The sequence below is a fragment of the Castor canadensis genome, chromosome 17 (genome assembly GCF_047511655.1).
Source record: "Castor canadensis chromosome 17, mCasCan1.hap1v2, whole genome shotgun sequence".
In the NCBI taxonomy this organism is placed as follows: domain Eukaryota; kingdom Metazoa; phylum Chordata; class Mammalia; order Rodentia; family Castoridae; genus Castor; species Castor canadensis.
This window is the reverse complement of record NC_133402.1, coordinates 39198750-39216604: the sequence shown is the minus strand read 5'-3', so window position 1 is coordinate 39216604 and position 17855 is coordinate 39198750. Positions and strand designations below refer to the sequence as shown.

Below are 17855 nucleotides of genomic sequence, written 5' to 3'. Positions count from 1 at the left end.
CACAACACAATATTATCTAGATCTTTCTTACTTAATGCACCCTTCTTTCTCACTAACCCCTATTAGTAAGCTAAGCTACCACCCTTCACTGCCTTATAAAACTACTCTGCATTATTCATTAGTACTATTCCACCTATCTTTTTGTCATTAGTACCCTTACTAACTTTGGTCTTCTTTGCTCCTATATTCCTCTAAATATACTGGAGCAGAAGTAATGATTAGACTTCATCAGGATCTACTATAATCTAAAGATTGTGATTTATCACCTATGAATAGCTCTTATAGCTAAGCTTCTTCTTCCTGAGTTGAATAGGGAGATCCACCCAGCCCCAGCATTGAAGTCTATTGTTTTACTACTGAGCCACATGCCACCAGTCTAGTGACAAGAAAAAACACCACAACTTAGTCACTAGCAAGCCTTAATAAACTAAAAGTAGACAGAGTGGATTAAAACCCCTAACCAGAAACTTGGCCCCAGATGTGCAAATCCCAGCATAAAAAAGCAAATTCCATGGAAAAAAAAAACCAAAAAACATATGAATATGTCTCCTCCAAAAGCAAACAGCTCCACAATAAAGGTCTTAAGTAATGAAATATCAAACAATGAATTAAAAATACAGTGACAACAATGATCAATGAAATTTAAGAGGAGATTTATAAGCAACTGAATGAATGCAAACAGGATACAAATAAAAAACTAACTGAATGCAAAGAGAACTATACAGAGAGCTGAATGAAATCTGATAGAGGAATTCGGTAAACACACAGAAATCCTGAAAAATAATCAAATTGAAATACTGGAAATGAAAAGTTCAATATCCAAAATAAAAACTTCAATGTAAAATCTTGTTAATAGAGTGGAGTAGGTTGAAAATAGAGTATCAGGGATTGAAGACAAAGTAGAGGAATTAGACCATTGTCAAAGACAATGAAAAAAAAAACTACAAAAATAGGAATGGAAGATGCAAGTCCTCTGGGACACCATCAATAACCAAACCTATGAATAACAGGTACAGAAGAAGAAGATGTACAAGCTAAAGGCATAGATAACTTATTAAATAATAGCAGAAAACTAATCCAATCTCAAGAAAGGGAGGGATATCCAAGTATAGGAGACTTTGAGAATACTAAACAGGCAGGATCAGAAAAGAAACACTCCCAGACTGTTATACCAGATATAGTATAACAATTAATATACAGAACAAAGAAAGAATATTGAAAACTGTAAAAGAGAAGTGACAAGTCAAAAATAAAGACTCATTAGAATAATGGCAGATTTCTCAACATGAACACTAAATGCAAGGAGGGCATGGTATGATATATTTCACACCATGAGAAGAAAAAAACTGTCAACCGAGACTTGTCTATCTAGCAAAACTATCCTTCATAATTCAAAGAGAAATAAAACAGTTCTGCAATAAACAAAAACAAAGAAATTCATTACCACCAAACCAGCACTGCAGAAAATATTTTATTAAAGGAATCCTACACACAGATGATGATAGTTGGAGCCAGGAATATGCAAGAAAGAATAAACCCCGCTAGCCATATAGATTAGCAAACAAACAATAGAGAAAAAGAAAATATCAGAAAAACGAAAAAGTGACTGGACATACTGCATTACTTTTAATAATGGATATTATTAATTAATACTGAATATTAGAGGCCTCAGTTTCCCAAAAAAAAGACAAAATGGTGAGTTGGATTAAAAAGCAAGACCCTACCATTTGATGCTTAAAACAAATGCATCTCATTGACAAAGATAAACATTGTCTTAGAGTGAAAGGCCTTAAAAATATCTTCTAAACAAATGGACCCCTAAAGCAGATAAGAGTAGCTATATCTCTATCTGATAATATAGACTTAAGACCAAAAGTAGTCAGAAGAGACAATGAAAGTTGCTTCATATTAATAAAGGGAACAATTCATCAAGAGAAAACAAAAATGTCTATCATCAAGAATATAACAACAAATGGTGGCGAGGATGCAGGGAGAAAAGGAGCCCTTATACACTATTGTTGGGAATGTAAATATACAACTGGTATGAAAAACAGAAAGGCAGTACCTCAGAAAAACTAAAAATAGAACTACCATACAATCCAGTGATATCACTCTTGGGCATATATCCAAAGGAATATGTCAGGATACAACAGAGACACTTGTAAACCCATGTTTATTGATTCATAATATTAACTCACAATATTATTGAATCATAATAGCCTACTTATAGAAATAGCTCAGATGCCCTACAACTGATAAACAGATGAAGAAAATGTGGTACATAATGGAGTATTGTTTGGCCATACAGAAGAGTGAAATTAAGTCGTTCGTAAGTAAATGGATGGAACTGGAGATTGCCTCGTTAAGTGAAGTAAACTAGGTTAAGAAAGACAAAGGTCACATGTTTTCTATCGTAAGTGGAAGCTATACCTAAAAGATAAACATATAAATAAATATATACATGGTCAGTTGAGGCATGATTCTCTGATTCTGCTTGCTTGCTTTCTATCTATCTATCTACCTTGCAGTACTGGTGTTTGAACTTGTGAACTTTTGCCTGCTAAGGAAGTGTGCTACCAACTTGAGCTATGTCTGTAGGCCCTCCACTTTTTTTAGTAAATTTTTTATGTAGGATCTTATACTTTTTGTCCAGTGCTGGCTATGGATTATGAGCCTCCTGTGTGGCTGGGATTACAGATGTGTACCACCATTCCTGGCTTGTTTTTTGAGAGAGAGTCTCACTAACTTTTTGCCTAGGCTGGCCTCAACCCTTGATCCTCTCATCTCTGCTTCTGGAGTACAGGTGTGAGCCACCATGCCTTCTTCATCACCAAATGGTTCTTGGCATATAGTGAAATAAGGCTTGGAGTTACTAAAGGAACTGTATCCCAACAGAGAATACTGTGCATTGTTTTACAGTACTCACAAGAATTTATGGCTTACATTACTCTAATACAATGCCATTAGTAAAGCAAGTACTTTGAACTAAACTTTCACTAAATACAAAACATGTGACTCATGTATTCTATGAAGACCAACAAAAACTTTGCAAAACTGAGTAGAAAGACCCAGCTACATTAAGCAGCCACTGTCCAATACTCTAATTGCTGCATTACTTAGATTTCATCCAAGCACAAACTCTTAGTTCTTATTCTAGTTCTCTTAACAGTTCAGTATGAATCTGTGAAGAAGGAAAAAGAGAACCTCTTCTTCCTCTTAGTAACTCAGTGTTGCTTCAACACCAGCACTGATTGGGTAGAGCAATCTGATCAGGAAAGTATAATCCTAGAGGAAATCAATTAGATGCTTTATAAATTTGCATACAATATGGAAGTACTAATTTGGGTAATAGTGTACCAACAAACGGTTTACATAAGAAAAACAGGAAATCTTCCACACTATCATGAAATCTATTACAATTGCATTTCAAAAGAGAAAAAAAATAAGGTACGTCAAAGATTTCTTCATATCTTTTGGCTGTTCTTTTAAGATCATCATCTTTTTCTGCAATTTTTTTATGTAATTGGTTTATCTCTTCTTGATGGCTTTCCAAAAGTTCAGCTTCCACCTCCTGGGCCTTGTCTAATAAATAAAAATGGATACACACAAGAAAACACATCAGTCAAGAGTGAATATCTGTATCCCAATGCAGTGAGACTCCTCATTCCAAACTAATTCTGGTAAAATTCAATTCAGCATAAGCATAACAAGATACTTGATACTTCATAAGATATCAAACCTAAGAGTGGTCAAAAGTATCCTGTTACTAAGCATAAGTTTCTTGACAAGGAAGTTGTTAGCTAATGTCTTCAGGTTCTTTTAGCAGTTCCTCTTTAACTTAAGGCAAATTATTGATAGGGTAGGTTAGAGAATTTTACTTTCTAGAGAACCTTGTAGAGAACTGTACTGGGCAATGATCCCTCCAGTTCAGTAACTTCCCACAAGTGCAAAAGAGCTTAAATTATGTGCTGAGTATGACTGCTTCCTTATTGAATTTACAATTGTACTTACTGATAGTTTCTTTTATGGTCATTTCCAGCTCCTGTTCCTTTTGTGCCAACTGGGTATTGAATTCCCTCATCAGATGTTTCAATGTGGAATTGTGCTTCAACTCAAGATCTTCCTGCTCCTGTCTGAGTAAAAACCATATAAAAAGCTAACTGCTGTCATGCAAAGGTCAAGTTTGCAAAGAGTAATTTGATTTTCAAAACAGTGACCTCTGGTATGAAAACAATTGTGAAGGTGAGAGGGGGGTAGGGAGAGAGAGGAAGGAAAGAAGAGAGAGAGAGGCAGAGGGAAAGAGACAGAGAGAGAGGGAGAGAGGGAGAAGGAGGGAGGGAGGGAGAGGAAGGGAGGGAGAAAGACAGGGAGGGAGTAAGTGTCAAAGTCTGTTCTGGTATAGAAAACTTTTAGAAGGATGCATAAAACTATGATTATCTATAGAGGGTAGTCCTGAGAACTGGAGAACTTTCCTTTTCCACTTTAAATTTCTACCAAACATATCTTTGCTATATAATAATAATGCTACTGCTAAAAGTAATAAACCAAAAAGAAAATAAACACTTGGATATGAAACTAGCAACTATGTTCTTACATGAAGAAAAAGGTTTTCCCCTAAACGGACATGGAATAACACAGCTTCTAAACCCAAACTATTATTTCTTCTTAGTATTTAACTTACAAGATTTGTTTAACAATCTGGATAGGTGAAACACTCAAATAACTTAAAATAACTGTATTAGGCACAAAAAAAGTCACTTGAGTGCTGAAATAAAACTTACTTGATTTTTTCCTCCAGTTCTTGTTCACATTCTTTCTTTAATATTGCCAGTTCTTGCTGATGTTCTTTCCTCAACATTCGAAGGTCTTTCTGCAATCTAATAATCTCTTTGCCCATCTTCTGCTTTTCCTGCTCTGCCCCTGCTAATTTAAACTCCAGGTCATTGTTCTGGGCTTCCGTGTTACTAAGCAATTTGGGTTGGACCACATGAGATTTGGAAGTTTCTTCAATATTGTCTTCCAAAACTTCTGTGGGTTTATTTTTTCCATCTATCTGTTGATATAAAGTCTGCAATTTTTTGTATTTTAAGGTCAACTCTTCTATTTCAATTCTATGTACTTCCTTCTCTTTCACTAAACAGGAATCCAGTTCCTTTATCCTTTGCTCCAGGGTCTGACAGGTTAGTTCTTTTTTGTGGAGGTTTTTCTGGACATCATCAATCACATTTTCCCAGTTTTGCTTTGCCCCAACGATAGACTTACTTTCCACTTCTTCCATATGCTGGGGTACTATTAAGGAATATTTCTTTATTTCTTCAAGTTCTTTTTGAAGATGATCTATAACAACTTGATCCTCATGTTGCTTTGCTTCAGCACATTCTAACTTTTTTAAGAGTTCCTGGTACTTGCATTGAGTTTCAGAATGAGATGCAATTATTTCTTCTTTTCCTTGCTCTAGTCTCTGTAACAGCTTTTCTTTTTCAATTAACTTTCTCTGTAAAGCACTGAGTTTTTCTCCACATGCCTTCTGCATACAGCCCTCTGGACCTGCTTCTTGCTCAATACACACTGTCACATTTTCTACCAATCTGGATACAACTGATGTTTCTAATTGTGGAAAACTTTCCAGTGATTTAAGTTTTTCTTCCAAGATATGAACTTTTCTTTCTCTTTCTTGCAATTTTGTATTTAGCTCACTCACCTGGCTTTCTGCACCTTTTTTATACTGCTGTTCTTTCTCTTCCATTTGGGATAACAACTGCTTCTTGATGGCAGCAATTTTTTGTTCAGCTTTTTTTTTCAGTTCTGCAAATTTTGCTGCATTTTCTAACTCAAGTCTATCTTCCAATGAAAGTAACTCCTCTTCTTTGCTTTTCACACTTGAATACACATGTTCTAATTCTTTCTTCAAAATTTCAAGTTCATCTTCCAAGGAAGCTACTTGCTTTTCAAGCCTTAACACTTTTTCCTCAGCTTCTTTAACTCTATTGGCCTTTTCTTCCCCTAACTCTTTAAAGTATTGCAGTTTTTGAACCAATTCTTTCTGTTCAATATCTTTTTGTTGATTGTAATTTTTAAGTACTTCATTTAAAGACTCAATTTCAATTTCTTTTTGAGTAATAAGGTCCTCTAATTCTATGATCTTTGCTGTCTGCCTCTTTAACTCAGTCTCCAAATTATACCCTCTTTTCTCCATCTTGTTTTTCTTATCTTCCATTTCACCCTTTAAACATTCAAATCTTTTATTTTGCTGATCATGGTCTTCCTTCAATAAATTTATCTGCTCATCCTTTACTTTAACTTCTTTTGTTTTTAACTCCAGCTGCACCTGAATTTCTTTAATAGTGTTTTGATACTGTGTAAATTTTGACTGTGCTTTTTTCTTCCATTCTGCAAATTTGTTGGACCAATGGTGAACCTGCTCAAGAGCAGAAACTTTCTCTTTACTCAGAGTATCAACTTCCAAAGATAAATTTTGCACTTGATCCTGCCATTCACGTTGCTGATCTTCATAATGTTTACTTAGTGATAAAATGGCTGCATCTTTTTCACTTACGCTGATACTGTTCTGAAGTTGAGTATTCAAGTCAGTTAGTTGTTTACTAAGACTGCTAATCTCAGATTTTTTTTCTGTAAGCTCTTCTTTCATCAATGTGACAGCATTGATATTTTCAGATAACTCTTTCTTCAACTGTGTGATACAAGACTCCTTTTCAGAGGCAGCCTGTTGCTGATTTCCTCCTTCTTTCTGTAAGGCTTCTTTTTCTGTTACAAGTCCTTCAATATCAGCCTTCATGCTTTTAATTTGATTTTCTTTTTCTTCTAACTGATGGGTAATCTGTTGAAAAGAACTATTTAGTGTATTTTGCTCCTCTGTTAGCTGTGTAAGGTGTGCTTCTAATTCAGAAATTTTGCGAGTTTTCATTAGCAGTACCTCCTTAACTTTATCTGTGTGGCCTTGGCAATGGGAAATCCTAGAAAGAATGGCATTAGTTTTACTACTACTACTGTTGATTAGCTCACTTGTTTTAGCCTCTAATAAAGCTTCCATATTTTTACAATAACTGTCTAGCTGACAGGCTAGTTCCTCAGGCAGTATTTTTAATTCCAAGCTTTTGTCTTCTACGCTTTTCTTACATCTCTCATGTAAAGATTTTAAATTCTGGAATTCCTCCTCTGTGATTTTCAACTTGTTTGTCAACTCAGAAATCTTAAGCTTATCTTTTTCTGTCAGCATTTTCAGTTCAACTAGCTGCTCTTGAAGGAAAGTCTTTTCCTTCAGAGAGTGTTTCAAGTCAACCATTACCTTTTCAAGCTGTTCTTTCAATTTAGTTTCATTTTCTGAGAGAGAAGACAGATCAGTAGACTTCTGCTTTAACTGTTCCTGTAATTCATTTAATGTTGCATTTTGCTTAACACCTTCTTCCTTCAGCCATGCCATTTCCTTCTTCATCTCTTCCTTTTCACACCCAAATATGAGGAATTTTTGCTCCAGTTCTGCTACCTGTTGTTCCTTCTCCTGTAATTGAACTTCATGTTTTTCCTGAAGTTCTTCAGCTTGCTGATTAAGTTTCTTTTCCCAGCTTGATATGACATCTCTGAGTTCTTGCTGATGCACCTCAGTAAGACTTTCTATTTTCTCTTTTTGGTTTGTTTCCAGTCTTGATATTGCATCGATTCCAGCTGAGTTAGCCTGTGACATTTCCAACATTTTGGCATTGAATTGTTTTTCTTTCTGACTAAGCTCTAGAACAGTATTTTCGAGCTCTTTTTTAAGTTTAGCTTCCTGATCCAACAATTTCTTCTTCAATGTTTCTTGTATCTCTTTTGCTTTTTGCTTAATTTTTTCCATCTTTTCATCTTGATTTTTAAATTTGGTTTCATATTCCTTATGCAATGTACTAACACTGTCCTCCTTGGATGACAATTTCTGTCTGAGTATCTCAATTTCTTTGTTCTGTTCTTCTCTCATTTGTAAAATTATATTTTCTTTTTCCATCAAGATTTGCTTTGTCTGTTCCTGCTTAATGTTACTATCTTTAAGTTGAGATTCATAGAGTTCAGCTAAAGATTTTACTTTCTGCTCTGTTTCACTATTCTGTTTTTCAAGTTGCTGCATTAAGCCCTGTACCTGGATTTTGTGAGTATCTAACTCCATACAAACATCCTTCTTTTGTTTTTCAACTTCAGCTACCTGTTTGATAAGAAGTTTTTTTTCTGTTTCCAAATCCAATAACTGTTGCTGCAATTGGACCAACTGTTTCTCATATGCTTTTGATTGTTCATGTATGGTACTCTGGTGTGACTGAAAAAGATCTAGCTTAGCAGATGCCTGCTGAAGCTCCCCTTCAGATCTTTTAATACATGCATCTAAATTTTCTACATGAGCCTGATGTTCTTTCAAATGCTTGTCCTTTTCCTTCAGAAGAAGCTCCAGTTCATTAATTTGATCTTTTAATGCCTTCTCAGTTCTCTGGATAGTTATTTCTTGTTTTTTAATGATATTATCAACCTCTTGCTGGTGATGATTTTTCTGCTCATCCAGCTGGGCCTCTAAATCTTGCTTCATTTTAACTGCTTGATCCCTTAGATCAGAAAGTTCCTCTTCTAGCTTGTGACGGGTTTTTAACACTTCTGACAGTTCAGAAGATAATGATTCCAACTCTGTTTGTTTTACATCAAGCTTTTCTAAAGTCTTTTCATTCATGTCTTTTATGTGGGCCTGGAAAAGAATCTCTTTGTCTTTCAATAATGTTTCTTTTTCTTGTTCACACTTTTCTCTAAGTTTTTCCATGTCAGTCTGATGCTGTTGCTTTAAGACTTGGAGTCTTTCTGTCCAAAAGTTATCCTGCTGATGCTGCAGACTCTCCAATTCAGTCTTGTGTTTTTCAACCATGACTGTAATCTCTTTATTGTGCTTATTTTTTTCAGCTTCCAAATGAACAGATAGATATTCTGATTGATTTTTGCTTTCTTGTATACTTTTTTCCAAAGAATTTTCCAATTCAAGTATTCTCTGTTAATGAAAATGGATGTATTTTTATTAAAAACAAATTTATGAGCAATGATATACTGGTTAAGTAGTCCTACAACCTCCTTTGAGATTAAAATTTAGATAACTTTACATAACCTACTAAACTTAAGAAAGGACCAATATATTGGTGCTCAATTGCTAGTTGAATCACAGAACAAAGAAATATTATAGTTTAACATAACTTGTAATTCTAAGTTCTCTCTACTTATTTGGGCAACCATTTCAACAACCGCTATTTTCAAGAATATACTAACTGTGTTGTCAATAAAGAAATAAATTGCAAAACAGGTAATAGTAACTTTTGGTAGTAAGATTTTTTTTGCCCCATTTTTTACTTTAAGGCCTACAAGAGTATTTTATCATTTTCATAGCTTAATTTTGGAAAAAATGGTCCCCCATCTTTCTACACCCCAAATCATTATTTAGGTTTTTCATTTTTTAAAAAAAGTAGGCTCTTAAACACATTTTATGAAAGATTACTAATATCTAATAAAAAATCAATTTTGACTCTGAGGAAAAAAAGAGAATCATTAGAAAGTCAGAGCTGGAAAAATCCTAAAGAATTGCAAAATTCATTTTCTTGATATGCACAATTAATTTATAAACATATCAAGTGTAAGATCTAGGCTGCTTAAGTTCCTATTTTATTCCACCTTACACATTAAAAATGTTGGTAGTATATAAAAAAAGCAGAAGCAGAACTGTGGAGTATCATGTGTGACTGTCTCATTATTTAAATCTGAGCAAAAAGGTTAAAGAGACTAAAAGGTAGCATATTTTAAATACTGCTGAAGGAAAGGATCAGAGGGCCTTGAAAAATATGCACACTGAGGCATATATAGAAATATGTTCATTCTTAGACTGTATTTAATATGGAAAAAATTTTAATGCAAATAAGGGCACTGATATAATTAAATTGTGATATAAGCCAAGAACAGATTATATTTAGGTCATGACATGAAATGAAGGTGGACAAGCAGGAAGGTACCAGGAGAAGTATAACCTATAAAGCGAGGCCACTTCCCAGTGATCTAGGGTGTATAAGCAATGGAGAGGAGATGTTGCAGAGGCTGAATGTAAAGAAGCACATTGAAGGGCTGAGAAAAGTATAGCCAGATAAAGATAAAAGCAGAAGACAAAGTTATCAAACACAGAGTCAAAGCCAAAATCATTCCCATGAATAGCTCTCATTATCTAAAAATGTAAATATAATCTACAAAGCAAAAGCTTCTCTGAAAGTTTCTACTGATAGGAAATAAGTAACCAGCTGTGGAACCTGAATAATATTTAAACTTACAGTTCTATAAATTTCTGTTTCTTGCTGAAGGTCCTGAAGTTTATTTTCATTCTCTATAAGGATTGCTTTTTTCTGCAACTCTAACTCTTCCAGGGCCAAAGAATTTTGCTGCTCTTTTTCTTGAGTGATCTTCAGATATTCTGACTGACTTTTTTCCTGTGCCGAAAACAATTAATACCAATTTAAATCCAAATAAATCTTCAGTGTTCCCAAAGTTCTTTAGTGGGAATCATGCCTTTCATTTGATCTCACATAGCCCTGAGGCAAGCAATAGTATCATCTCTTTTGCTTGCAGAAATAAAACAATGTGGCTTTCCAGTGCCGTCAAGTCTGAAATCTTCTTTATTACATACCAATACTTATAAAAAGAAGCTTATAGAGAGCACTTGTTACATTAAATTGTCACACTGAATGCTAATTTTATGACTGAATTCCAACTATGATAAGTGTATTTATCTTTATTGCTTAGGTACAACCCGCCAACAGCAGAATTTTCAAATCACTACACTCTGGTGAAGCACAATGCTTTAAGGAATGATTTGTACTACGAGCAGATTGATAAAGAAAATATAAGTTGTCATAATATTGATTTTAAATAGTTTCAACATACTATCTTGTTAATGTAAATATTCTAAATCTGTTTCTATATGCTCATTAAAATAAAAGGAAATTAAGATGGGGGAAAGCTCACGTGTGTGTGCGTGCATGTGTATGTGTGACAAGGTGTGTGTGCCTGTGAATGTGTCTTGCTCCTCTACTTGGACTGTACCTGAACATAGCAGTTCCTGGAAGACAGTATTAACAAGGCCAGCATTCAATGCCCAGCTCCCCCATAAGCATAAAAATCCATCCTGGGTCTTCATGAAAGGCTTCATAAAGCCTAGCTTCATTCATGTCCCTGTTCTTTAATTTCTCTGATCCTATATTTACCTTATGCTGTTCTGTTATAGCTTAAATATTCTCATAAATTGCCTTAATTTCTTTCTAGATCAGCAAAGAATACAAACAAGGGTCCATACATGTGTAAATTTCACAACCACACACTAATTGCCTCACCTTCAACCCATCATACCGCAAATCTATGCACCTATTTGCCTTACTGAGCAGATTAGAAAACTTGCTACCTCAGTTCAAGAATCAATGCTGCTGGAAATTCTCAGAATTTCAGACCCAACTAAGAGTAAAGAAAATGATGCATGAAAGAAAGGAGATTAAAATTTTAAATACTATTTCTCATCCTTTTGCACTATTTAAAAATTATATAATTATTTTAAGAATATAATTTCACATATTTTAGGGATAACTGAATATAAAACCAAACTACATGTTTGGCATTAACATTTTGTGGTAAATTATACAAAAGACTTTCACAATTGAAGAAAAATATTTTTTGTATTAAATTTTCAAGTCATACTATTTCATATATCTGGCATTAAATATGTGAAATCCTTGCTTTTCTGATTATTTTCATCAGTTCAACCATTTTTAATCTTATATTTTAATGTGGTATATAGATTGAAAGTATTTTCCTTTTAAGAATGCAATTTAATCTTTGGGGACTTTAAGCTCTGAACACATTTAGTCTGTTGAGTTTTTAGATATTCTATCTGAATTATGTAATCACTCCTTCAATTAACCTACTTTCTCCTTCCATCCTCTTAATTATGGCCTATTACTAGGGTGGAAATGATAGACAAATAAATTGATTGATGAAAGCTTGGAATAAGCAAATTTAAATTTCACACAACACTAAGCTAATAGTCCTTTTCCCTACCTCCTATCCTCTCTGCATACTGAAAGGTCAAAGCTGCTAGAAGGGCAGATGGGCAACTGGATGAAGTTAACCTATAAAATAAAATTAAAAAAAAAAATAGGTGCCTACAAGAGCCTTCTGCATTTGTTCCTGCAATTCCCGTTCTTGGGTCTGAAACTTCTTGATCAATTCCTGCTCTTTATTGGCCAGTTCCTTTTCATGCAACTTCTGTAGTTTAGCAATTTGTTCTTCTGAGGATTTCTGAAAATGACCCAAACAGATAAAGTTAAAACACCTAAAATAACATATATATTTATATATATATAAATAAATATAAGTATATGGATAATACTATATTACTCTAATAATTGTTAAGAGAAAAAAAATCAGAACATATTCCCCACATGGCTCAAGAGTCATCAAAAGTCATGACAGTTAAAAGAAAAACCAGAAATGTTTTTGCTGCAATAGGATCCTATCAGACCAAAGCTCCACAACTTGCAGGGAAGTTCACCACTGGTCAGGACAAGAAAGTAGAGTGGGGAATAAGGGCCAAAAAATGTGGTCTTCACTGCAGTCAATCTACCCTGGCTGCACTAATCTAATTATTCCTAGCTTTCTAGATACACACTGTTAAAGAGTTACTGGCCTTGTTTTTGCCTAATTAGAAAAATTAAGTCTTAATGTCAAGTTTCCCTATATCAATCTAAAATACCAACCTAATGGAGGAAAGGCTCAATAGACAAAATAAACATGCAAGAATAACCAATACTCTTACAAAAAAATAACAGTAGTTGGCAGAGGCAGCTATAAAATCAGACAGATACATATAAACATATAGATGTGCAATAAAAAAATATGGTCATTTTTGCAATACCAGCAATGGAATAGCATAGAGAATTCAAAAAAATAGACCCCCTTTTAACACTATACTAATTTAGTTGCAATAAAGATAATATAGCATATGCAAGAGTAACCATTACTCTTACAAAAAAATAACAGTAGTTGGCAGAGGCAACTATAAAACCAGACAGATATATATATAAACATATAGATGTGCAATAAAAACATATGGTCATTTTTGCAATACCAGCAATGGAATAGCATAGAGAATTCAAAAAAATAGACCCACATTTAACAGTACACTAATTTAGTTTCAATAAAGATAATATAGCATATCAGAGGGGAAAATGTGGGTTATTAAATAAATGATTTGGAAACTATGTGGTAGTCTTCCGGAAAAAAATTAAGTTGGATCCATATTCACATCAAACAAATTTCAGCTGGACCAAAGATATAACCGTGAACAAACAAAAACATCAAAGTGCTAGAAGAAAAAAACCCAAAAAGCCAGGTGTTGTGGTTCACACCTGTGATCCTAGCACTTAGGAGCCTGAGGCAGGAAGACAGTGAGTTTGAGGCCAGCAGGGGATATGCTGCAAAATCCTGTCTAAACAAACCAAAGAAACAAAACAAAAACAAACAAAACCCCCATAGAACGATCTCCCACATATGTTTTGTTTTTGTAGTGCTAGAGACTGAACATAGCATGAGCTAGCTCTATCTATATCCCCAGCCCTATATGTGTTTATGAACAGAACAAAAATCCAGATTCAGCATTGAAGGGAAAGGTTATTTTAACTACCAGAAAAAGGAAACTTTCTACATAGTGGAAAAATAAAAAAAAAACCCCAAAACCAAAAGAAACAGAAGCAAAACAAACCATAAATCAAGTCAACAAAGAATAAACTTAAGGTTACTTGGATAAAAGTTCTGTATATCCAAAGGGCTAATTCTCACTATCAGTAAAGAGCTTCTGTAAATCTTCTATAAAGACTAAGAGACCAATCAAATATGCATGAGTCAAGGATTTTACAGGCAACTCAAAGAAGAAGGATATGAAAGAAAGATAAACACATCTTTGTGAAGGAGAGCAAACATTTCTAACACATAGCTTGAGAGTATAAGTTGTACTCCACAGAACGTGTAGCAAGCAGGCAATAATTAAAAATGTATAATGTTTACCTGAGTAATATTCTACTTCTAAGACACTATCCTAAAGAAATGTACATGTGAGCAAATATTTATTAAGGATAGTCAAAATCTGAATAGCTGAAAATCTAAACATCTATAATCATCTGTAATCAGGAGACTCATTAAATAATAGGAAATTCATATAATGAAACCCTAAGCAGCCTTAAAAATAATGGGGCATTATTGGCTATCAATGGATAAGAAATAACCTCCAGCACAGATTATTAGGTAAAAGAGCAAAAATACAGAAATGTACATATAACATATCATCATCTATATTAAAAAGTTAAAGAGGACATTATAAAACAAAACAGAAATTATATGCAGAGACTATATCTGTGCAGTATATTAAAAAGCTTTTAATCTTTTGATTTTTATACCCTATGACCACATTATGATCTTTCAAAAATTATTTATAAAAATTGCTAAGTTCTTAGATTTCATTGTAACATTACTTATTACATCATGACTATTTAAAATATTAAAATATAGTAAGAGTTATAGCTAAATGCTTATATATAAAATTATTCTACTTTGCAAATTGTCTGTAGTTCAGTAGATGGAAAAAATGTGTGAAAACTAATTTGTCACAATGTGTGCACAATGTAGTTATTTATGTGATATCCGATATAGACTAACAAGCAAACCTTCTTATTAGTGTAACACCTTTCTCAGGAGTTGTAAAATACTTCAATTGTGAAGTCCAAGCCTCATGTATTTAGATTTGCAACTCATCTTAAACCACTTTAGTGGTCATAATCAAATGTTAAGAGTCAATAAAGGAATAGAATAAAATGGACAAAGACTGAACAACAGTAGACATGACAGGAGGAAAAATAGTGAAGATGGGAGTGGGGAACTAGGAATGGTTACAATATTAACATATTTACATTTCTGAAAAGCCAGAAGTCTATGGCATTTCAGAAATACATTACTTCTATCAGGGTACTTTTTATCAAGCTAACTAATTTTAAAATTCAGATCTATCTATATTTTTAAGAGTAATCAGAACATTGATAATTTTATTATGTTTTAAATTATTTTTATTTAACTTAAGCATAAAACTGTATATATCAATGGGGTACCATGTAATGTTCAATACATGTATCCAATGTCTAAAGTTTAAATCCAGTTAAGCATGAGTATCCTCAAACATTTACCACTTGTTTATGGTGAAAACTTTCAAAATCCTTTCTATATACATTTAAAGTATGTATGTATAATTACCATATTGTGTGATGACATACCAGAACTTCTTGCTCCTATTTAGCTGTAGTTTAGTACCCATTCATCAACCTTTGCCCATCCATGTTCACCAGCCTCACTCTCCCCAGCCTCTCCCAGCACATCCTACTCTCAACTTTCACAAGATCAACTTTATTAGATTCCAGATATGTGTGAGATGATTCTATTCCTGGTTTATTATACTTAACACGAAGATTTCCAATCCTATCCATGTTGCATAAAATTTCAGGATTATATGGCTGCTTTTAATTTTTTGAGAAACCTTCATTTAAAACTGTTTTAAATAGTGGAAACGTTTGCAAAGCTTTCTGTTTCTTCATGTTCTTACCAGTTCTTCTTACTTTTTGTCTTTTTAACAATACACATTCTTATTGGAATGATGTGATGTTTCATTGTGGTATGGATTTACAGTTCCTTCATGATTAGTGATGTTGAACATTTTTTCATACACCTGTGAAATTGTATGTTTCGCTTGACAACTGTCTATTCAGATCTATGTCTTTTTTTTTTTCCCCCCGGGTACTGGGGTTTGAACTCAGGGCCTATACCTTAAGCCACTCAACCACTCCTTTTTTGTGAAGGGTTTGAGATAAAGTCTCATGAACTATTTGCCTGGGCTGGCTTTGAACCACGATCCTCATGATCTCTGCCTCCTGAGTAGCTAGGATTACAGGCGTGAGCTATGTAATTACCAGTGCCCAGATACGGCTCATTTTTTAAAAATCATTTTTATTTGTTAGTTTTTGCTTTTTGCTATTAAGTTTTTGGAGAGCCTTATATATTCTCAATTTCAATCCCTTGTCAGAAGTATAGTTTGCAAATATTTTCTTTTATTCTGTAGGCTGTCTGTTTATTGTTTCCTTTGCTGTGTAGATGCTTTTTAGTTTGCCTTTTCCACATGCTTTTAGAATCTTATTGAAAAGATAATTATCTTTTTAAAGGGCTGAAGAGGTATCTCAGTGGTAAAGCATATGCTTATCATGTATAAGACCCTCTGCTTGATCCTCAGGACCTCATAAAAAATAAACCAGTACTTATCCTTTAAAACATTTAAGCAACCTATCCTCAGTGACTTAACTGCTTCATCACCTTAAACACACACACACACACACACACACACGCACACGCACACGCGCACACACACACACACACACACACACACACTTTAGGCAAGTGCCTTCTTAACTAAGCTCTATGGAGGATATTCTACTGAAGCAGCTAGGCAGCCTCCCTTCGAAGAGCCTAAAGTCAAGGAAGCAGGTAAGGCACACACTGGAGAAAAGGCATAGATTAAAATGATCCAGAGAATTACCTCAGAATTAAATTAATTTCTTCATCAAAGCGTGTTTTTACTGCGTCCTGTACAACATGAAATGGCCAAGGTATAAAATACAAATTAACTCTCCTTTACAGTCAAACAACACAGGGGAAAAAAAAAATCAGACTTTTACAATTTTTGTAGCTCATTTCAATCCAGAATTATTCTTACTTTCATTATGTCAACAACCTCCTGTTTCACCCGATTTAATTCATGTTGAAGATTGATGCGTTCCTCCTCACTTGTTTTTTCAATAGCTTTTATCTGCTCATCCATTTCTGCCTTCATCTTTCTCCGTGCCTCTTCTGTTTTTTGGGCTGTACTCAATGCTTTTTCAAGTTCCTCAAAAGCTGTAGTGAAAACAGCACAAAACAAGTATCTCAGGAAATATTATCATTGAGCTAAAATGTTTTACATTCAATTTATGAGAACTAATAGCAACTGTAGCAGGACAAGTTAAAAAACACATCCTCATTCTAATCCAGGAGCTACTTCTGAACTGTTCGACAAAGCCATAAGAATTGTCACTGACACCAAACTTTTTGTTGAGTTTTGGGTTAGGATATTAGAGCTTCTTCTATGAGCCAAAATTCAGAGGTCTGAAAATATATTAAATTATTAAAGATTCCCTATGCTTGTCTGAGTGTAGTGGCTCATGCCTATCATTTCAGTGCATGAAAAGCTTAAGTAGAAGGATTGTAGGTCAGGACAGCCACAGCAAAAAACCTAAACCCCACCTAAAACAAAACAAAACAAACAAAAAACAATAACAAAAACAAAAAACTAAAGCAAAAAAGGCGCAAATGGTAGAGCCACCTGCATAGCAAGCCCAAGGCCCTAAATTCTACCCCCCAGCACCACAAAAATCAACAAAAAAATCTCAAAGTAAAGTTACTGTGAGAAAGAGATACCATTAAGAACACTCATTGTGAAGTTTGTGCTAAGGACTTAAAAATGAGTAAGGATAAAATGGAAAAGGAATGCCAACAGTTTTTAACGCTTAGATGCTGTCAGTACCTTTTCATTATTATTATTATTATTCAGCAAGTAAAACTTATCTTAGCCTTCCAGGTATGTCACATAGACATCTTAAATCAGGCTCTATAGAGCCTGGGGATAGTTATGATATTCTTCCATAGTTTAGATTAATTAAACAAAATAAAACTTTATGTAC

At 34.1% G+C, this 17855-nt stretch overlaps 1 protein-coding gene across 2 annotated transcripts in view; it reads right to left on the bottom strand.

Moving 5' to 3' along the window:
• The window catches only part of Golga4 (golgin A4), a 143110-nt gene that overhangs the window by 45110 nt on the left and 80145 nt on the right, over nt 1–17855 (bottom strand). For both annotated transcript variants that reach the window (XM_074060463.1, XM_074060464.1), the window contains exons 13-18: nt 16853–17031; nt 12214–12345; nt 10332–10487; nt 4782–9016; nt 4012–4133; nt 3452–3582 (exon numbers count right to left, since the gene is read on the bottom strand). In XM_074060463.1, coding sequence (XP_073916564.1) covers nt 3452–3582; nt 4012–4133; nt 4782–9016; nt 10332–10487; nt 12214–12345; nt 16853–17031 — 4955 coding nt within the window. The remainder of the gene's footprint in view (nt 1–3451; nt 3583–4011; nt 4134–4781; nt 9017–10331; nt 10488–12213; nt 12346–16852; nt 17032–17855) is intronic.